Genomic DNA, 22,097 nt, shown 5'->3' on the forward strand with positions numbered 1-22,097 from the left:
GCAACTGCCGTTCACTCCGTTCACGTTGTTAGCTAGGTGCTATTACCGTTTGCGAACAAATTAAAATTAAAAATGTTTTTGTGTATTCGGCGTCGTACAAATCTTTTTTTGTTGAAGTGCATTAGTAAGTTTTACTTTTGATTTTAATAACGAGTTAAGTATAGAAACAGAACTGCGGGGTTCTAGTTTACGCTGTCAGTGCAATAGCGAGTAGTAACGAGCTGTGGTTTTCACCGCTGCAGTGACTGCAAAAAGCAACGGAGTGAGACGTCTTGATTTCCTTCCTCTGAAATATTCACAGGCGGAGCTTCCTCCAAGCATTTTTCCCTTTGATAAATAAAGTATATCTGCACATTACATTACTCAGTCACCCCTCTCCGGCCTTGGAAATAGTTTTTACCAATGACTCAGTGTGAAAGCAAATAAAACGTTATAATAATGTCAGTTATCACAGGACAACACGTACAGCACAGAGCTTCAATATTTTACACGTACACACAGAATAACATAACGGCGACTCTTGGGTACTGGGTAAGCTGATGCAATTCCACAACTTTATTTTTTCAGTCACAGGAGCTATATTAAAAGAGAAACTAAACAGGAAACCTTCAGGAGTTTACACATCATGGAAGCACATGCGTCCGTAACAATAATGTCAAACAGCAATGTAGTGTGAGAACATGAGTTTATAAACTTCTTTCATACATGTCAACCTAGAAGCTCTTTTATTTTAGAGCAGAAAAAACATCAAATAGGAAGTATTGACTTTGTTCTTATGCATGTAAGAACTAAATACAGACAGAATAAACCAACAGTCGTTTCACAAAGCCTTTTAACTACTATTAATACTGGTATTTGGCCTTGCTTGATAACAGTCCTCCAGCGCCACTCACTACCTTAGGAACGGGCAAACACCATTTAAACCAGCCTGTAAGACTATTTTAATCAGTCAAAAAAGGGGGCTTTTCGCTCCCTCCATAAAAGAGCAAGCAAGGTCTGCAGATACAGTCTACTCAGTCAAAGACTTAATTTAAAAAAAAAAAAAAAATAAAAAAAATGAAGCATGTGTTCATCCAAAGTACATGCACTGCTGAAGAAATATATCAACCCATAGTACTGCTAATTAACTTGATTTTTATAGTTTGTTTAGAGCATCAGCAGTGCCAAACACCATGGCTAATTGAAGGGGAGAAAAGCAGGCAAGTGGACTAAATACTGTGGCTAGATGTCCTTATGGAAGCCCCAGAGCAATACAGTGTCAACCAAAACATGACCAGTCAGAAAAGACAGACAAGCATCTGTTGTCTGGGATATCCAGGGGTCTGAGAACAGAAGGCACATTCTGAACCTAACACCGATTATGAAGCATCACCTGTTAAAGCCCAGCACCTGAACTTAAGTGTAGTCTTTGTTATTGGAGCATTCCCAATTCATTTTTGGGCCCTGAGCCAATTGTATTGTAGCCCCTCAAACCTTAGGAGAAAACATAAGTATAAGTGTAGTGACTTTAGATTAGTTTTGGCAGAAGGTTGAGCACACAAGAATGATGTACCTTAAAAACAAACAAACAACAAAACAATGGGAACACACATTTAGACCTTGTTGACTACAGATGCTGACTCATCATGCACATCTGGCTTAGGGACCAAACCAGGAAAAAGTCCAAAGAATAGTGCATGATGTCAAAATAAATATCTGTAGAAAATATGGGCTGATCTGGAACAGCTTTACAAACTAAGGCACCAGCAAAGCAGCACTACTAAAATATGTAATTCAATAATCAGAGGGGTTATCTTCAAATTAAAAAAAAATGCAGATATACTGTATATCAGTAGAAACTTTTCAGTTGGTGTGTCTACATTACTGAAAGGTCAAACCCTTTAAAAAGATCAAAATTTCAGTTGCTGGGTAACCTTTCTGGAAATAACCCGCAGCCTTGTATCATAACTACTGCTGTGGCTCGTGCTCATGGACCAAAGCCTGTCACAGTCTCCCACAGGAGAGGACAAACCAGTGAGAATGAATCCACATGTTAAATGTAGCTGATGTACTCATCTAACAATGTGTTTCTTCAGGCTCAACAGCATGTCAGCAATACTGTTTACTTCTGCACCAACACAAAAGATGATTCTTTTGAGATTTTTGTATTAAATAAGGAGCTTTAACTACTTTGGGAAAATTAATAATTACCTAAACACGTGGCTCAGTAAAAAAGGACATCATTGTTAATCACTGTATACAGCTCAAGCTAAAGTCTAATTTTCTGTTCATCAACATCATCATTACTATTATTTTTTAAACCTGCAAAACCAGCAAATCACTGCTGATGAAGACATTGAAGACATCTGCCATTCCAAGATGTGCTCGAATTGCCAACTTGTAGCTAATCATCACAGCTGACTGTACTCTTGCTATAAAAAGTACCTGGCTTACAAAAATGTGACTATGCCAAAAACGATGAGTTTACAACCAGTACTCCTTCACAAACCACAGGACATTTCTGTCCCTGCACTGTGAACAGAGAGGAGACACTGTGGCCGAGGAGTACTACGGTGTACTACTTTGTCTGGCATTTCTGTTATTTTAACCTCTTTCTATGCATATTCCTATGTGCACAGTTCCTGATTTAGATGGAGGGAAGCAACAAAAAAATAAATAAAAATTAAAAAAGGTTTAAGCAACATGCCACTTCTCTGCAGCAGATGGATGTAATCTGGTAACTACAGTCAGGGATGGGGAAGACACACTTAACAGTCAGAGATGTGGGATCAGTGGAAATGCATTACCCAAACTGCAGTGTGTATACTTCAGCATTTACAAGTAGCTAATAAAGACATATTTCATAAGGGTTTTACTCAGTTTTCACCCAAAGCCTAAACAAAATAAATTCTTGCAAGTCAGCCATTCTTTGTGAGGGGAGGTGCATAACTTAATGACATCACATCTCAGAAATGTGGTTTCTGTATTTGGAGAAATGGTCCTATTGCTAAGTATAAACTGACCCAGATCACAAGGAGTGACATAGATTGAAAGTTAGTATAGTGGAAAAGTATAGATCTATTTGCTGTAGTCATGATGTAGTGTCGACACATAGACACAGAGGGACAGCAAGAAGTGCAGTCCAAAGCAGTAAAGGGAACTGAAGAGCCTGATCAGCATTAAAGGAGCACGAGGCGTTTGTCTACACATCACTCGAGTGGAGCAGCAGAGATGCACAGGTTGTTTAAGGCACAGGCAACTTGCACAATCTTATCAAAGGTTGAGAGGTTCGACGTGCGCTCAGAGGCTGCGGTGAAGGCGCTCTCGACAGGGCCCGTGAGCATGGCGTACCGCTGCTTTACCATAGAGATCACCCTCTCCACATGCCTCTGCACGCTCACTGTCTCAGAGGAAGGATCAGCCAGCAATGAGCCCTCTGTTCTCCCATATGCTTCTCCCTGGTAGCTGTCAGCAATTTTAAACAAGGCTCCACGTGCTGCCACGGAGTCTCCGATGTCCAGGTCACGGCTTGCCAGTACGACATCGCCCGGGAGAAGCTTGCACAAGAATCCACAGCCCTCAGCCAGGCTCTTGTCACTGACGTTTCCCAGCACACCCCTAGAGACAAAAGTGACCACGCCTTGTGGAGCCACGCCAATCAGATACTTAAACACGTTATAACTTGGCCCCGCCCCCTGAGAGACCGGGTCCTCGAAAGGCACGGTGAAACAGTCTATGATGACGGCGCAGTCAGGGTGAGAGGCTCGCAGCGCAGCTGGCAGGTTTTTACGGAGCTCAGCTCTGGAGGGCCAAAAGACAGCCGTTGGCACCAGAGTAGAGGACATGATGCTGACCATCCGGTGAACTGTTCTGGTAACTGTGCCGACTTTCACGCCAAAGCGATAAGCCAAGTCCTGATTGCGGAGGTCCAGGCGGAGACGCATTAGTGTCAGCAGCAGCTGCTGGAACTTGGAGAGCTTGACGTTTTTCATTCCATCCATGTGAGGTGCCAGCAGCCACATGACTGTCTCTAAGACAAAGTAGTTGGGTAAACCAGTGTAAAACTTCACTTTCTCAGCATCATTCCTTAAGGAGTTCTCTGAGAGAGACATTTTCTCCACAGACTCCTTGAGGGCCTGATTCTCCCTCTTCAGGGCTTTCAAGATGTCATCAAAGTTCACCGGGACATCAGATGTCTGGGCAAACTTTCCTTTCTTGCTGTCACTCACAGACTGATCATCATTATCATCATCATCATCTTCGTCGTCATCGTCATCATCATCATCTTCAGTGCTGAGGGAGGAGGAGGCACTCTCCTCTGCAGTGGTCTCCTGTTCCTTCACCTCAGGATGCTTTTCCTGGCCCTGTTCATCCACCGCAGACATGCCCTGGCCCTGGAGGAACAGCAAGGCATTGGCTGCCTCCACCCGTGCTTCCTGTTTGTCCACGATCTCTAAGGCACCCGGCTCCTTCATCTCTGGGCATAAGGGAGCCGCCGTGAACACAGAAGGAACATAATCCGGAGAGCGCGGATTCTTCACCTGTTTACCTGCATGTGAAAAAAAAGAATCTAATTCAAATTCATCTGTTTATGATACTTGTGATTTAGAGTGCTCTCTCATTTTGTAGCGTGCAATACATAAAATAACAAACAGTTGCTGTTGTTCAGTCAGTACATCCCTAATTAATTTTTCCTCTACAAACAAAATTTAAGCATGAAAATCTTTGCACACAAAAAGACTGCACACACCAGACAATAAAAACAAAACAAACCTAGCATTAAAATACCACGTACCATTAGCGGCATCTACTTTCATATATTTAGTAAACAAAATTTATAACCCATCCCAGCTGAATTAATTGCAGTAATGCTACATTTTATTTCCATCTGAACTTAGTTTCGTAGAGCTATTTTTTAGATATTCAAAGGCTTACAGCTACAAACACCGCCTTTTTCCAGTCATTTTAATCAGTGAGGGTTTTTACTATGTGATAGTGAACCTAAACATGTTTATTACCCGCTGCAGTTACACCGACTATGCCACTGTCCCTCCTGACTTCATGCAACCTTTGAACACAACACTGCACTGACAGCAAAAAAACCCAAACTCCTTGGTTTTCTAGACACGAGTGTTTATGTGGAAGCCTAGCAACATCAGTATGAACTGGTTTACTTTAAAAACAAACAAAACAAAACAAAAAACCCACACAGGGGGACACTTTTAGGGTTCAGAGTGGTTTTGCCTTCATACCTGAAATGAAGTGAGTACTACAGAGCCGACTGCCGTCGTTCGGCACCCAGCCCTCTCGGTTCACAGCAGCTATCCAGCGCTGCTTCCTCTCGGGGTCCCGTGGGAAACGGTAGAAAGATAAGGTGGTGCCTGGTGTCCTTCTGTTCCTGCAGCCTGCCACCACACAGGTGTGAACCATAGTAAGGCCACGGAGAAGCGTGGAAGTGTGCGCTGCAGTTTGCTGGGTGTTTTGACTCCCAAAATGGTGGTCTACCAGAGGGCGACAAAAAAACTGTAGTTCCGTCATCAACGGCCGTTAGCTTTCGTCACTCTGATTGGACCATCTCGGGACGACGTCATTGAAATGCGATCTTCACTCACGCCGAGAAGCAGAAACGCTAATGTCCCGAAATCACACAAATGGTTAATTTGCTCTTTTTTAATTTTCGAAAATGAACATGACGAAGGAAAAAAACAAACCACAGCAACTGGAAACAACCACAGACAGTATAAAACAGATGCAATATACCTGTAGCTTATTAGATCCCTCTGTTAATCAGCTCTGAAACTGGAGTACAGTACTTGGCTTTCATCCACAGCACACAACTGTGATACAGTAGCTTATTTCAATACAAGTGTGTTTAGACTGCACAAAGATAAAACTCACTAGTTATATTTGAAAAGCCAATTACCAATTTGTTAAAGATCAAGATAGTAGTAGTCACATGCAACACATCACAGCAATGAGCAATAAAAGTTCAGGATTTTCTGATTAACAGTCTCATTTGCTATTTTATTTAACTTTATACAAATTGGTAAGGACAATTAAAAGTGAGCTGTGGTAGATGGATAAACCATCTATAGTTTGACAATGCATATTCATGTGGCTGAATTATTAACACCCATTGGTTACTGCAAGTCATGTGTTATACTCCCGCTGCAGAAGACTGAGCTTGCTATTGATAAAAGTTTAGCCTTTTTAATCCAACAATGTCTCAATATATATCTTTATGTATTATACGAATCTGTACTACTTGTCTAAACAACCAGTTTCCATTTTATTGCATACAACCATGGAAATGCAAATTATTGACTCACAGGTCCATGTACTATTTACAATCAAAACACAAACCATATACAATATAAAGGATAGCTGCTTTCTCTGATTGAGTTCATTTGTTGGGACTCTTCTCATAATGTATGTTTTTCTTTGCTGTTTGACTTGATAGATAATCTTTGCCTGCAGCTTAAGTGCTTAACATCACATAGATTTTCGCCAACGGATGGACAAGCTTTAGATGTGTGTGATCAGTCTGTACACAGAGGTGTTCCGGTCTCCTCTCACATGCTTCAGTCTCTTGAGCTCTGTGAGACAGAGGATGTATACGGGGGCCTTGGTTCCGACACTGATGATCTTCTTCAGCTTCTCCATCTGAAACTCTGTTGTTTCTCCTGCAGAGGGCGCCACAGAAAAGGGACAGATTAGAGAAATGAGAGCTTGTTCACATGATGATTTGCTGGGATACCGCTAAAATAACAAACACACCATGTCTGTAAAAATCTGGCTTTTTGAAACGTTTCGGGGGCTTAAACTGGAGGAAATCTATTTGGTATACAATTCCAATTATGTAACTGATGATGGTAATTTTGTAGCTGAAACCTCACTGAAGCCAGATCAATGTAAAACTGATGAAACCAGGCAAAGAAACAAACTGACTGTTCTGCTAACAATAAAGATGAACAGCCTGGTGCTGGTAGCAAATGTCCTGAGACATTTTAATCAAGAGATCTGCAATCAGAGAAATAACAAACATCTCTTGTTTACTTTCCAAATATCATACTGTTATCTTGAGCACTGAGTATAAACAATTATCTGAAAGCACAACAGTGGATACAGCCATTATATGACCGTGTGTACTTTGAGAAAACGATGTAGATCTATTCAGCTGGGACCTAATATGCTCATTTCCAGCTTGACATGTTTATTTTTGGACTACATCAAGTTAACTTTGCATGATTCACAGCTTTAAATAACTGTTTATCTGAATGTGGCCCTTTGTGCAGCCCCCACAGTTCATCCAGTGAAAGGAGCAGTTTTAGCTTCCCTCCTTCACCACCATCCTTCCCAAGGCCACTTCCTTTTAAGCCAACTTTCTTCTCATGGGATGCTCCTCACAAACAGAGCTGTGCGCCTTACAAGAGCATATAATGGATATTTTCTTATGAGAAAAACACAAGTGAAAAGACAGCAGTTTGAAACCTGAGCGTTTGGGCTTACAAGGATCACCGACATCATTTGAAACTCTGGTCGTGTTTAAAATGAGCATCTACTATTGTAAGAGTATGTATATGACAGGAAAATATGAAATATGATGACAGGCTTGGTCATATACAGATATTATATGTGATGTCCCCACGCTTTGATTTTAAAAATGGGACAAATCCTCAGATTTCAGTCTGATCAGGTGCTTCCCTGATGGTATTGTGTAATCAGTCTGAAGCAATCTAAAAGTTTAACACAGTACAGCTAGTTCTTGCTGCTATCAGGAACAATTTGACAGGTTTATGAATCCTAATTTCTCATTGGGGTTGTGTCAGGAAGGGCATCTGGTGTAAAACTGCCAAATCAAACAGGCAGCGCTACCTGCTGTGGCACCCGCTTGTGACAAGGAAGCAGCCGAAAGCAGCTTCTGTGAATCCAGATTTCTTGTTACTTTAGAAGCTCAGTTTTTTTAAACAATTAAACCATTTTTTAACCTCTCATGTTTGTAACTACAACGGGGTGGATTATAGATGATCTCCCATTGAGTAACCAAGGGAAACATCGCCAGCACAGACCTGTTCATTCCCATTTGGTTGTTTACTTATGCAAATAGCACCCTCTGCTGCTAATTAACAGTCCAAACTAACAGAGGATGACAGCTTTATTCAGGGAAGGATTTCAGCATAACCGTGAAAACTACTGGACGCTATTTTTAAAACAGGAAGCGCTCCTCTGATTTAATAAAGGAAATCTGTGGAAGTCCAGTGTAACTGCAGTAATCAAATCCAACTGAACAAAAGTCAAACCAGCAAGATAATTTGTTTTCCAAGTTTGCAGCCAATCTGAAAACCACTGTGTGTGAGATCACAGGTGTTTTCTAAACTACTGACCACGACATCAACACCACTGCCTCAGTGAGAAGTTTAAACTGCTGCGTCAGAGTCTCCGTTTCGCACGCACCTTGACTGTGGTGTGTCCTGTAGTACATTAATGTATGATTACATTCTTCTCCACTACAGTTACAAAGCTATTCAATTCAATTCAGTTTTATTAATATAGCACCAAATCACAATAGCTGCCTCTAGGTATTTTATATTGGAAGGTAAAGGTCTGCAATATTACAGAGAAAACCCCAACAATCAGAGGACCCCCTATAAGGAAGCACTTGGCAACAGTGGGAAGGAAAAACTCCCTTTTAACTGGAAGAAACCTCCGGTAGAACCAGAGTCATGGAGGGCGCAGCCATCCTCCATAACCGGAGCTGTTTAAACAAGAGCTGCATTCATCCATGACCCTGTGCACAAATATAACACTGACCTTGATACTCTGCCATGAAATTGTTGATGTTGTGAACCGTTTGGTTGAGGCTGTTCAGGCTCATCTGCCTCAGGTAGCTTGGTAAACTCTGGAACTCGTTCTCTGACACTTCAGGCAGACTTGCAGATCTGGGAGAGGAATGGATGGAAGGTGACACGTCACAATCAAAGTTTTGAAAGAAAGACTGCAGGCACGCATCATGTAAGAATGGATAAAACTGAGTGAAATAAAGAAATTAACACATATTTCATCAGGAGAGACTGAAATAAGCAACACAAAAGTTCAACATTTATTAAAAATATATACAAATGATATCTCATATCTAATATTTTACATTAATATTCTTCTCTGCTACCGAGCACCAGCCTGATCTGCAACTTTGGAATGGACACACAATAAAAGCTACTAATTTAGAGTTCATGAATTAAATATTGCCACCTATATCTATATTTCTTATTTTATAACGGGCTACCTGTGTTTCTTTTTGTCAGGCTTGACAGGTGGGTGTTCATTTGTCATTGTTGTCTTCTTCAACTGAGCCTGGGACACAAGCTACAAAATAGGAGGAAAGAGCACGAGAGGAAATTTCACAAATTATAAATGTTATGTAACATTTACGTCAACAAGGAACATGAATTTATCTGCGAACAGCAAACCTATGGATTTCAAAAGTGCTTTTATGGGACTAAACAAGACTAACTTTACAGATGTCCTGTGTGACAGAGCTCAGGTCTGGCATCTCCGGGGTGGTTGGCTCTTGGTAGTGTGCTCTTATACGAGGTGTCCCCAAGCTGAACTCCTGGGTGAGTCCATCCAACTCCAGGCTGTTGACATTGGGCTCCTTAGCCACCTTTTCATTCTCACTGAACTTCAGGATTTTCCCATTGCTCTGTAAATGACAGGAAAAACTTTGACCTTTAAACATGTTTCATTCACATTTTGATAAATCTCATCTGTGCACAGGAATGAAAATCAAATGAGCAATTTTAGCTCATTTTTGACTTCATGTAAAACAACAGAATTTGTTTGCTAGTAAGATGCTTTTAATTTTTTTATTACACCTTTTTTCTTAAAAATTTCTTGTGGTGAAAAAAATATTTTGATATATTATGATGGACTGAAAACATTTTTTTAGAAGCTATATTAGTCTGTTACTATAAGAAGGAAGTTTCCCTTCTGGAGATTACAGTTCATTTTATTTAACCAACCTTTCATAAAATCTAGCCATACAGTGGGGCAAAAAAGTATTTAGTCAGCCACCGATTGTGCAAGTTCCCCCACTTAAAATGATGACAGAGGTCAGTAATTTGCACCAGAGGTACACTTCAACTGTGAGAGACAGAATGTGAAAAAAAAAAAATCCATGAATCCACATGGTAGGATTTGTAAAGAATTTATTCGTAAATCAGGGTGGAAAATAAGTATTTGGTCACCTCAAACAAGGAAAATCTCTGGCTCTCACAGACCTGTAACGTCTTCTGTAAGAAGCTTTTCTGTCCCCCACTCGTTACCTGTATGAATGGCACCTGTTTGAACTCATCATCTGTATAAAAGACACCTGTCCACAGCCTCAAACAGTCAGACTCCAAACTCCGCCATGGCCAAGACCAAAGAGCTTTCGAAGGACACCAGGAAAAGTATTGTAGACCTGCACCAGACTGGGAAGAGTGAATCTACAATAGGCAAGCAGCTTGGTGTGAAAAAATCAACTGTGGGAGCAATCATCAGAAAATGGAAGACATACAAGACCACTGATAATCTCCCTCGATCTGGGGCTCCACACAAGATCTTATCCCGTGGGGTCAAAATGATCATGAGAACGGTGAGCAAAGATCCCAGAACCACACGGGGGGACCTGGTGAATGACCTGCAGAGAGCTGGGACCAAAGTAACAAAGGTCACCATCAGTAACACACTACAACGGCAGGGAATCAAATCCCGCAGTGCCAGACGTGTTCCGCTGCTGAAGCCAGTGCATGTCCAGGCCCGTCTGAAGTTTGCCAGAGAGCACATGGATGATACAGCAGAGGATTGGGAGAATGTCATGTGGTCAGATGAAACCAAAGTAGAACTTTTTGGTATAAACTCAACTCGTCGTGTTTGGAGGAAGAAGAATACTGAGTTGCATCCCAAGAACACCATATCTACTGTGAAGCATGGGGGTGGAAACATCATGCTATGGGGCTGTTTTTCTGCCAAGGGGACAGGACGACTGATCCGTGTTAAGGACAGAATGAATGGGGCCATGTATCGTGAGATTTTGAGCCAAAACCTCCTTCCATCAGTGAGAACTTTGAAGATGAAACGAGGCTGGGTCTTCCAACATGACAATGATCCAAAACACACCGCCCGGGCAACAAAGGAGTGGCTCCGTAAGAAGCATTTGAAAGTCCTGGAGTGGCCTAGCCAGTCTCCAGACCTCAACCCCATAGAAAATCTGTGGCGGGAGTTGAAAGTCCGTGTTGCTTGGCGACAGCCCCAAAATATCACTGCTCTCGAGAAGATCTGCATGGAGGAATGGGCCAAAATACCAGCTACTGTGTGTGCAAACCTGGTAAAGACCTATAGTAAACGTTTGACCTCTGTTATTGCCAACAAAGGTTATGTTACAAAGTATTGAGTTGTATTTTTGTTATTGACCAAATACTTATTTTCCACCCTGATTTACGAATAAATTCTTTACAAATCCTACCATGTGGATTCATGGATTTTTTTTTTTTTTCACATTCTGTCTCTCACAGTTGAAGTGTACCTCTGGTGCAAATTACTGACCTCTGTCATCATTTTAGGTGGGGGAACTTGTATAATCGGTGGCTGACTAAATACTTTTTTGCCCCACTGTATTACATCTGACTTGTCATTTTGTTTGCCATAAATCCGTGAGCATCTCTGGTTAAAAGTAAATGCTTTCCTGTTCGTCTTACGCTTTGTAAAGAATTTCCCAAAGCAGACTCTAGGTTGGGCATCACTGGCAACTGCTTGTCCTCTAAACCCGTGGTGGATATATCGGGCACATCATATTCCCAGGTGCGTTTGAAACCAGCTGCCCTGTTACAAGGTGGGGATGGAAGATCCAAGGTCTGGGTGTCATTATCCGTTTGCATAACGGATGGCTCAGGCTGCTGTGTGCTCTAAAAAAATTAAAAAGGTGATGTGAAATTAAAATGTCAGAAACAAAAACACACACAGTTACATTTTATTTCTTACCTTTTTGGTACTGACTAGTCTGTTCACGTACGGCGTTTGAAATGCTGGGACTTCGGGTGTGGCAGGTAGGTTGCCAGGGTGACAGGGGAATTCTGGGACACCAGTGCCTTGTGCAGTTGGAGACGAGTGACCGTTTGTCTTTTTGATCTTGAATCCCGGGGTACAAAACACAGGCGGCTCTGGTGATTCCAGCTTTTCAGCTGAAGGTAATCAAAACAATGTCACAGGAAGATATTTAGAACCATTTCACTGTAGTGCTTTCTCTTAACAGCCTGGTGCCGTTTCTCTACATGTGCTACTTTTATTTTTCAAAATACTAGGTATTTTAAATACATAGTATAGAATTTTTAATACCTTCAGGTGGCATCTTTGAAAAACAAGCAACATTTCAGACAGAAAAATGGTGCACTGACAAAGCCTTGAGCTGTTTAATAAAAACAAATGTAGTTCCCGAGTACTTAAAGCTGATCATTTTCTATGAAAAGCTCGTTTTGGTCAGTGTTTTTTTTATTTCTCTTTTGGACGTCAGATTTCGCTGAACAAAATGTTCAGTACACTTTTTTTTCAGATCCAAGTAGTGAAAAAATCTGCACAAGTGTGATGTGGAAACTTGTAGTCTCCACTGGCTAAACGCTGGGGATTTTGTATCATTATTAAACTTAAGACAATGAAAACATAACCATATTCAAACATGCACTTTTTAATTAACAGGCATCAGAATATGTCATGACATAAGATTACTTACAACTTACTAATAAATAAATAGTAAGATATTTTAAATAGTTTATAACACTCGAAAAAACACTGTTTAGAAAATGTAAGATGAAAATAAATGCAAAGGGAAACATCTGATCATAAACTAAGTGCTGGATAAAGTCATGCAAGAAAAAGACAACTGAAGAAGAGAAACATCTTGTTTCCTGAATAGTAAAGACATCCGATTTCTTTACTAAAGATGTATACTTTATACATTTGTGTGAAAAAAACGTTTTCACTGAACTCTGTTCAGTCCTGTGAAAAGGTGAGTACACCGTTCCACAGAAACTAAGATCTTAAATAGCAGCTAATCAAATAGCATTCAGGCAGGGTGGTTATTTGGGATCGTTTTGCAGACACAGGTCCTGGACACCTTGAAGTCATTCATCGACCATGAATTTCTCTGTATGCCAAAGGATTCTAGAATCAAATGTGAGACCATCTGTCCGACAGACAAAGCTTGGCTGATACTGGGTCATGCAAGAGGACAACGATCCCAAGAATATCAGCAAATCAACAACAGAATGGCTGACAAAGAAAAGAATCAATGTGTAACAATGGTACAATCAAAGTGCAGACCTTAAGAGAGCGGTGCATAAATGGCCACAGACTTGATGTTGTAAAGAAGAGTGGGCCAAAATTTCTCCAGGACAAACTGACAGACTGATAAAGTTATACAGACAATTACTTCAAGTTATTGTCTGTATATTTACTTCAAGTTATTACTTCAAGTTATGGGTCTAGACGTGTCTACAAAGTACTGAATCATTGGGCGTACTTAGTTTTTAAACAGGACAGCGTAGAGTTTTGTGAAAACTTTCTCTTTTCCATGAGTGTAGATGACAGTCACCTATTGTGGGGTGAAGAAGAGCTATGAGGTTGACAGTTTCATACCTTTAGTCTGCAAACTGTCTATTAAACCGTTCACTGGTGGTTCAGTTGTGTCCTGTAATGGTCTGTTGAACAAGAAGAGACTCATAAAGCAGGAAAAAGCAGTTTTACACAGTAAAGTCTTAAAGGACCTGCAGTAGTAACACTACAAACCCTGAGTGTGGCCGACAGGGGTCATTATAGTTCATACCACTCTACCTTGGTTGGTTCTCAGTCTTCTTGAACAGATTCATGGTGAAGTCATTGTTCAGACACATTGTGTGCTCTGTGATGCCAAAGTCGTGCATCTGGGGTGTTTGGAGTTCGTAGTCATCCATTCGCAGGTTACATTTGGGGGTAATGGGCATGGGCGATGGTAGAGATGCTTTGAGTGAGGGTTGAGGAAGGTTCATCTCAGGCATTGGGGGAACTTCTGAACACCACTCAGTCCCAGCCAGAACTCTCCTTAGGTGCAGTTCAGACAAACCAAAATCAGAGAGCTGTGGAGTTCGCAGCACATCAGTGTTGGGCAGCTCTGGTTTTGGAGCCATTGAGGAAGGATTCCCTCCATCCTCCTCCTGATTTTCCTCTTCTACTGAGTCGTCATCTGCTTCTTCATCTTTAGCCTCCTCCGCCTGATCTTTAGGCTCTATACAAGAAAAAGTCACAATAAGAAAACCATAAATGCATGTCGCTTTTCTTTTAAGTGAAAAGAAATCATTACACGTGATTACCAGTGTTATGTAGTCGTTTTGCCATTGTTAATACTTACTGGTTGATCTCTGGGTGTCACAGGGAGCTTGGTAACCATAGTTCTCGCAGTGTCTCTTCAGCCTCTCAATGTCCTTGAAGACTTTCTGGTCCATTACTCTACACGCCTTAATGAAGCTGCTCGCCTCATTATTCTTTGCTTTCTGCTGAGCCAAGGCATCCTGGATCTGTCCCTACCCGAGAAGAGACTAGAAGTGATGAGCACTCACCATTCAAAAATGAACCGCCCGACCAATTTACAATATTAGTCTTCAATAAAGATATTGCTATGAATAATCGGTTTATAAATGACACACAGATATTCCTTATGATGCTTGAAATAAGCGTCAAGTTAACAGAAGTCAAAGACGTGGAAAACCTTTGGCAGCTAAAGACTTTATATTATTCTCACTTCAGTGGAGAGTTCAACAATAGCAAAATGGTTTTACCTGCAGTAATACATAACGGGTAGTAATTTTGTAGGTAAAATCAATAGCGTTTTGTACGCAGTTACACAGCACAGAAATGCAATTTAATTTTTATGCCTTCTGAACAAGTGCACTCAGGCATTTCAAATGACAAGACTTGCTTTTATAACGATGCAGGCCAAACTGTATTTAAAAGAAAGGCAATAATTAGAGAATAACCACATTTATCTTGGCCTTTTGAAAGGGTCTGTCTCTGAGTTGGGAGCCACAGTATAAAGGATGTAAAAGTGTAATAGATAATCGTGCATCACCACAGTTCTACCTTTAATATGTTAAATACAAAGTTTGCCTAAAGTAAGATTTTGAGTGCAGGACTTTTGAATGCATTTGGTTAATTTTACATAACGCATTTAACGATCTTTGTTGCAGCTGCTGATAAAATATTGCATTGTCGCGCTAACCTGTGTATATGTCGCCACCTTTAGATGCAATTTAAATAAAAAAAAAAGACGTGCTAACTTTTACCTTCAGGTTCCCTACGTCACAGTTCAGTTCATGATAGGCTCGCATCGCTCTGGCTGTCTTTTCTGAAATAGAAAAGAATTCATATTGAGATATGTGCGATGAGTTCACTGTAAGCGATTTAAGCAGCCTGTGTGTCAGCGTGTTTCTCACCGCTCTCGTCGTCGTCGCTGTTGCGGTTTTCAAATGCGAGCTGGAGCTTGGCAGTCTCAGATTCCAGAGTCACTGCCAGCTTTTTCAGCTTCCTGAAGAATTGTGTAGTCGAGTCCATTTTCAGGCAAAAGTCCGACACGAGCAAAAGCGCACTCAGTTACTCTGAAACCGACGTCAGACCTTCAAAGGCCGTTTGTTTATCGTTTCTATGTCGGCAGAAAGAACTAAATTTCAATTTTGGCGCCTCTTCCGGTATTAAGCGGAAGAGACTTCTTCTTCTTCTTCTTCTTGGGTTTTAGTGTTTAACGTGCAAAGGGTTTTATTCGCGCCCCCTGTGTTAACAGACAAGGTAAAACTGACGAACGTTTGATATTTTTCTATTTGACAGCGCATTTTAGTGGCATGAGTATATGGTTACTTCTTCATATCGTGCTCGGCATTGTGACACTGAAATATTTATTATATTGTTTAATCGACTTGACTCCATTTCAACGTTGCTTTTGTCTTAATACTCCATGACCTTTTATGCAACCTACATCAGAAGATGTTTCTGGAGAATTCAATTCAAAATGCTGTGCAAATAAACAGAATGGAACAGAGAAGGATATCATGTGTAGCAAGTATAAAGATTAGATGCGCTTTTTTGTACAGTATATGTTATTTTGAATAGTCTGCAATGCTATATTTCAGGATAAATAGAAGATGACCCCTCCTTTAATGTGAGATAATGCTCCAGGTCTATATTAACACATTCAGTTGCCTCCATTTTAAAGAGATGTCAATATTGTTTGGCTCCACATGCCCCAGAAATAACCCGGATAAAAGGTTAAATACTGAGACCATGCAGCCAGGAGATGGAGCTGTATAGACCCAGAGAAACTGAACCCAGGAAACCTCTGATGAATAGAGGATCTTGTGTTTGTCTCCACAGCCTGGATCTGCACTGGACTAAACGATTGGAAAATGACATGTACTATTTATACAGGTATTATGTGAAAATATAACACCTGCAATACATGTGCACAGGTGAACATGCACCTCTCAGCATTTCACAAATGTTAATCTAGCTTTACATTAATCTGTACGCATCACTTTTTTCTTCCTCTCAAGTTCAAAAAGGTATTGTAGGTGGAAGGCGCTTATCAGATACACTGATTGTATATAAATAGCGCACTGTGAAGGTCAGCACAAACCTGCACACCGAACAAGCGAGGTGAGGTGTAAAAAGAACCAGAGGATTTTTGATCTGGTAAATGTCACAGTGATTTACACCAACTTCCATCATTTCTAAATCTCAACTGTTCATTTTCTCCTTAGATAACCTTCCAGAGGACAGCTCAGGAGCCATGGCGATGTTTGGAAAGGTTTTGGAGCCAGTGGGCTACATGCAGACTGTGAGGTGGGTGTTCCTCTTTGACATGATAATTCACATTGTAGCCATGCAAACTTATTGTTATATACAAACGGTTTTTTTGTCTTTTTTTGGGGGGGGGGCTAAACCAGGAGTGTCTTTACTTACTTGCTGTGCACAGGGTCTTGGTCCAGGGCATCTGTTCCTATCTTGGTGGCAGTGCTACACAAGAGGAGACTGAGCTGGCCAAGAAGAACTTGGACCACATCGACCAGGAGCTGGGAGCAACGAGCTACGGCCTGCTGAAGGACCAGGAGGTCCATCAGCTGGAGAACGACCTGGCTGTGGTGTACTACCAGCTGGGCACTGCGGTGAGAAAACTCTACGACCTCATAAACACAATTTTATGTGCAAGGTTGTGTAATATAGCTGAATAAATGATGCAAAGTCTAGAAAAGAGACTATAAAAGCAAGTATTTCATTAGCAATGGTGATAATTTTATTATATAATTATTTAATGGGTATGCAGATAAAATGAGCAACTGGAACATCATGCCTCAAGTTCTGGGACATGAACATTTTATCTTTATTCACTGATCCCATGACAGACAAATAAATAAATACATTAACATAAAACCATACACAGACTGAATAATCCACAATTAAAATCAAAGAAAATTAAAAAAAAATGCTAAAAAGAAATCCTGCCTGTGCTCTCCTTTTCTACTCAAAACACTTCTTACATACGCCTATAGTCTAATATATGTGAAGTTTCCAACCTCTGGACCCTATTCTGACTGGAAGCAGGTTTATTTATCAAAACCTGGGCCAAATTTTCAATTGCTAGCTTCACCGTCAGTTCTCTAAGGTGAAATTAATCCTGGGAAGTGTCTTTTTTATCAAATTGTCTGAAAACAGGGTGAAGGACTTGGAAGCACTGGTGGATGTAAAACAGTATTATGGCAATAAATTGGCATATATAAAGCCTGAAGAGTACAAATATTTAAAAGTAAAGCACAAAGACCCCTAAGCTTACACTGGGACTGCATTTGAATTCATCACTGTGAGTGTATTATGTAAAAATATGGGACCAGATGTATGATTAAAGCATCTGCTCATTTCTACTGACTCGTATTAACAGGCTTACGCCTTCTATTTTTCTCTTTAATTATTTCCGCGGCTAAGTGTGGCATTTGGTTATGTCATAAGTTTACAGGTATTTGAATTTGGTGCTGGTGGTGGATAGGGTGGCAAGGTGGGGTGGTAACAAAAACACAGGCAGCAAATGAATTCATGGAAACGTTTACCCACTGTCATTTTCTGGGTGGCTGGTTATTTTTGGAGTGAACGGATGAGAGATAATGAGACTCTTCATCAGCTAAAAGCTGCCAAATGTGAGTGCAAACACCTAAATTGATAGAAAAGGTGCTGAGTGTGAGAACCGGAAAAGCTTTATGTGTCCTTGTCCAGATTATTTACTAACATTCCTTCATATTAAAGGAAAATGCCATGTTTTTAATTTGACCTGTAGTAAACTGAAGTATAGAGTTTATTATTGCCCCGAACCACTGGGTTTTAGATGCACTCCATCTCCTCTGGTTTTAGGTGAGGGCCCAGTCAGACTTCACCAAGAAGGAGACTGAGGTGTTCCTGCAGTACGTGCAGGATTACCGGCTGGAGAGGCAGCTAACAGCACTCTACAATCGTCTAATGGGAGTGTCGGCGCTGACAGACCAGCCCCCACTGCTGGAGGAGGTCATACTGAGCCACAAGCCCAAACGCTGGGAGCTGAGCGAGTTCTGCGTCAAGGTTAGTGGATGTGGAAGGGTGGTGCTTGGTGTGGAGGGGTATTTGTGATTAACTCATTTGGCTGCAGGGAGTCGGGGTCATTAAAGTTTCATTTTTTTCTTATTTGACTTTCATTATGCACAGGCACGCAAGCCTGAGGTGAGGTTTGTGCAATCTTATGCACAAATGCACACACACTTTTTTTTGGCACATTTATCTTTGTGAGAACCTTCACTGGCAAAATGCATTATTTGGTCCCCCGATCAAACATAAATTAGCTTCGAACCTCACCCCCAAAATACTTCAAACAGCCCATTGAAGGACAGTCTGGAAAAAAAAAAAAGAACTGGTCACTTTTTCAACACGCCCTCAGTTTCAAGGTCTAAAGCAGTTTGGTATCCCGTAAATACGAATCTCCAATCAAGTACAAACCAAGAGAAAGGAAAAAAATATATAATTAAAAAACAATCCTGGAACTTCATTATATAAGATCCAAAAATGAAGACTCTATGTTAGATGCAGTCACATATATAACAGCACAAATATATCCAATCCCACTGAGAACGAGTTATGGAAAAAATGCAGGAGAGGAAAATGCAGTGAGAAGCACAGCTGTACCAGATTAACTATTAGTTTTCATAGCAAAAAAGATAAATGTGACAGAAAGGCACTGAGGTCCCGTGGGGAATGAAGCATGCTGCATCTGTCTTCTTGCTATGAAAATAAACTGAATATTTAATCTGCGGCGCTGTGACCTTCTCTTGTCTTTCTCGTGAGCTGAGTCGGCAAATTCCACCTTTGCCTGTGCTGGGAACAAATGTGTTCTGTCGCTTGCTTCGATAGATGAAGAGCTCAGGCTTTAAAGCTAAAATTTAAAAATCATTAGTTTCTTGTAAAGAAACTGAAAGGTTACTGGTTTTATTACCATAAAAGCATTTTCCTCCTTTATGCACAGAATCAAACAGACTTCTTTTTTTCTATTTCTTACATTTAAAAGTGACCTGATGGTCACTGTGGGTCCTTTAGTCCATCTGTCATTCCCCTTGGCAAGACACACAGAGCCAGTCTGCTACATAACGACTGTCCAATTTTACAGGAAATGAATCTCCCAGAAGTCACAGGCTTGTTTGTTATATAAAAGCAGTTAGATGATTATCTTTAAACCATAATTGGCTGTGTGGGGTCAGCACTGACCTCCTTGTTATAAACAAAATGTAAGACGGTGTTAAAGGAAGTGTGCACACTTTGCGCTGCTTGTCCGTTTAGAACAGTTGTTTTCTTCAGTCATCACCGCAGTGAAGAGAAGAGTTTCCATCCAAGAAAGTCAAATCAGTCCAGAGTCCACTTATTAAAGGGCTTAAGTGTGGATTAGCCTTAATGCTGAAGCAGCTTCTGCTTCTGAATGAGTAAATTTGTTTGCACGTTTCTCTTTTCAAGGACTGATTTGCACAAGTGCACTTATATAAAAACACGGCGAGCTAACTGATGTGAAATGATAGTTGCAAAATGTGCCTTCATGGTGTGGTTTAAATAAAAATGAGAAAACGGAGCTTATTTTGCACACAGTGTATATAGCTGCAGGGTTTACTTTGAGAGAAGGACATTTTGAACCAACTATAGTAATCAAAGTCATGGCTGCAAATCATGTGGTCAAGCCTGAAGAGCCCGACCTTGCTAATCAAAGAAACTACAGCCAAGTTTCTTTAACCTTGAAGAACTTATCATAGATAAACATATTTTTGGTGATAACGTAATCTGCTGTGATTATGCTTCTGGTGCTGAAACAAGAACCAAGGCGATGTCATTTTGTCTTAAACCAGACAAAATCTTACATCTACATAAGATAATTACCCAAACCTGAAATAATAATGCTTTGATTATTATTAATATTATTATTATAAGAACCCTCTGTGTTGTCACTAAAGGAGCCTGACTAACACTGGATATCCAGATAGTGCTTTTTTGACTCATAAAGGTCAGGTTTGTTAAAGCCTTGCGAGCAGTGATTTTATTATGAATTACAGCTGTTACTCAGAAAGGTGACTGGGTCACAGGAGAACAGTCAGTTTGTCATGTGCATTGTCATTTTTTTCAACATACAGTGTTAGGGTGAGGTGTATTTACACCATTTAAAGGCAAAAAGCATGTTTATTAAAGAGCTGTTTTGTTCCTGTGGTTCCACTTTCTCAGACTAAAATGCTGGCTAAAGGATTTATGGGTCATGGACACTTTCACATGTTCACGTTCTTTTTCTCCTCTTTCTTCTGACAGATAAATTTTGTCCTGGGCACTGGTCTGCTCTGCCTCTTCACTCAAGCTTCCCTAACAGGAAGAGACCAGGCTCTGCTTATCAAGAGCTGGTCTGACCGTATGGGCGCCCTGTACAGGAAAATGAAGAACACGGGAGGTCGCTGCTTAGGCTACTTCCTGGAGCAGGCGGAAGAGGATATACGGCAGCAGCTGCAGGAGGCCGTCCACAACCGATTGCCCCCAGACGAGGCGGCAGGGAGCATCCTGAAAACCCTGGAGAAGAATTACGATTGGCTGCGCTGGGCGGTGATGCTCCACCCCGCTGTGGGACCCAAGGAGGAGGAGGAGGAGGAAGGAGGAGAAAATGAAGGTGAAGCGACAGAACGACAGCCTGGCAATTTGCTCTCCGTGGCATCTGAAGCTCCTATCCCCCATGTGGTGGCGTGCTACCGGGACACACCCACTACACTGGATAAAAGCCGCATCCACCAGCTCATCGTGGATTTGGAATGGAAGATCCCCAACCCACCACCTGAGGTGTACGCTTCCATAGAAGAAGACCCAGGCAGGGCTAGGCGCTACCTGGCTTCCCGCATGCTGAAGAAGCTGCAGGAGGGGTTGGGATCTGGTGTGGCCGTCCATGTTGTTCCGGGCAGGATGGAGATGAAATGCAACTTCCCTCAAGCCTCCTACTACCTCTATGAGTACAAACACCGGCTGGCCTCAGGCACCGTGTGTGTGTTTGGATGAAAGAGAGATCGTCTGCTGGTCTCATGCACATGTTTCATAATTCTGCTACACTATCAGCTTTAGATTTGTTGGTGGATATCTTGTGTACTATTGCCTCTAAATAAATATTATTTTAGAGAAAAACAACATGCACGAGTATTTGCCTTGCTTTATGGCTAAAGTCCAGTTTATTAAAACTTGGGTCTTATCCACACAGATGAGCTAAAACATTACAACCAATCACAGATGAAATGATTCTCTGAGCTATATTAGACAATAAGTGATCTCACAGTCATTTTGTTGAATGTGGGAGAAAAGTTGCATGTGTAGACCTGAGAGTCTGTGACTAGGACCAGATTTTTATCACGATGGCCAGACAACTGGGTCGGAACACTTTAGTAACAACTTCCCTCAAACCTATTGTCACCTGGTGACAATAGGTTTGAGGGAACGTTTTTGGATTCACGTTGGCGCCGCCTTGCAACTCACAGGACTTTGAGGAT

General features: G+C 41.2%; 3 protein-coding genes across 4 annotated transcripts; 1 reads left to right on the plus strand and 2 right to left on the minus strand.

Moving 5' to 3' along the window:
* Window positions 1-2,836: 2,836 nt before the first annotated feature.
* Window positions 2,837-5,539, minus strand: LOC146556245 (uncharacterized). The gene is made up of 2 exons (XM_085249137.1): window positions 5,232-5,539; window positions 2,837-4,528 (listed from the first exon to the last, which is right to left on the minus strand). The coding sequence occupies exons 1-2, from the start codon at window positions 5,515-5,517 to the stop codon at window positions 3,189-3,191; spliced, it is 1,626 nt and encodes a 541-aa protein (XP_085105263.1). The 5' UTR covers window positions 5,518-5,539; the 3' UTR covers window positions 2,837-3,188.
* Window positions 5,540-5,622: 83 nt separating this feature from the next.
* ska3 (spindle and kinetochore associated complex subunit 3) lies at window positions 5,623-15,801 on the minus strand. Its single transcript, XM_085249136.1, has 11 exons — window positions 15,477-15,801; window positions 15,327-15,388; window positions 14,396-14,567; window positions 13,843-14,272; window positions 13,648-13,709; window positions 11,998-12,197; window positions 11,715-11,921; window positions 9,491-9,679; window positions 9,263-9,342; window positions 8,791-8,918; window positions 5,623-6,662 (listed from the first exon to the last, which is right to left on the minus strand). Exons 1-11 carry the CDS (start codon window positions 15,592-15,594, stop codon window positions 6,505-6,507), a joined length of 1,806 nt encoding a protein of 601 aa, XP_085105262.1. The 5' UTR covers window positions 15,595-15,801; the 3' UTR covers window positions 5,623-6,504.
* LOC146556247 (uncharacterized) lies at window positions 15,576-21,743 on the plus strand. Of its 2 annotated transcripts, XM_085249140.1 has the most exons (7): window positions 15,576-15,825; window positions 16,408-16,461; window positions 16,587-16,689; window positions 16,794-16,875; window positions 17,009-17,198; window positions 18,433-18,636; window positions 20,887-21,743. In XM_085249140.1, exons 4-7 carry the CDS (start codon window positions 16,823-16,825, stop codon window positions 21,613-21,615), a joined length of 1,176 nt encoding a protein of 391 aa, XP_085105266.1. In that variant the 5' UTR covers window positions 15,576-15,825; window positions 16,408-16,461; window positions 16,587-16,689; window positions 16,794-16,822; the 3' UTR covers window positions 21,616-21,743. The 2 variants fall into 2 exon arrangements, with proteins under 2 accessions (XP_085105266.1, XP_085105265.1); XM_085249139.1 differs by lacking the exon at window positions 15,576-15,825 and having other exon boundaries at window positions 15,928-16,461.
* Window positions 21,744-22,097: the final 354 nt, after the last annotated feature.

Source organism: Mchenga conophoros, linkage group LG16 (assembly GCF_057382185.1).
Source record: "Mchenga conophoros isolate Kocher_MC1m ecotype Shallow Benthic linkage group LG16, M_conophoros_male_GT1.1, whole genome shotgun sequence".
NCBI classification, from domain to species: domain Eukaryota; kingdom Metazoa; phylum Chordata; class Actinopteri; order Cichliformes; family Cichlidae; genus Mchenga; species Mchenga conophoros.

Coding starts and splice junctions, on each gene's coding strand:
- LOC146556247 (XM_085249140.1), top strand. CDS start 16,823: ATGGCGATGTTTGGAAAGGTTTTGGAGCCAGTGGGCTACATGCAGACT. Junction 16,876..17,008: donor GGCTACATGCAGACTGTGAG/GTGGGTGTTCCT, acceptor TGCTGTGCACAG/GGTCTTGGTCCAGGGCATCT. Junction 17,199..18,432: donor ACTACCAGCTGGGCACTGCG/GTGAGAAAACTC, acceptor CTCTGGTTTTAG/GTGAGGGCCCAGTCAGACTT.
- LOC146556245 (XM_085249137.1), bottom strand. CDS start 5,517: ATGACGGAACTACAGTTTTTTTGTCGCCCTCTGGTAGACCACCATTTT. Junction 4,529..5,231: donor TAGTACTCACTTCATTTCAG/GTATGAAGGCAA, acceptor TTTCACATGCAG/GTAAACAGGTGAAGAATCCG.
- ska3 (XM_085249136.1), bottom strand. CDS start 15,594: ATGGACTCGACTACACAATTCTTCAGGAAGCTGAAAAAGCTGGCAGTG. Junction 15,389..15,476: donor CAGCGACGACGACGAGAGCG/GTGAGAAACACG, acceptor TTTCTATTTCAG/AAAAGACAGCCAGAGCGATG. Junction 14,273..14,395: donor TGACACCCAGAGATCAACCA/GTAAGTATTAAC, acceptor TTTCTTGTATAG/AGCCTAAAGATCAGGCGGAG.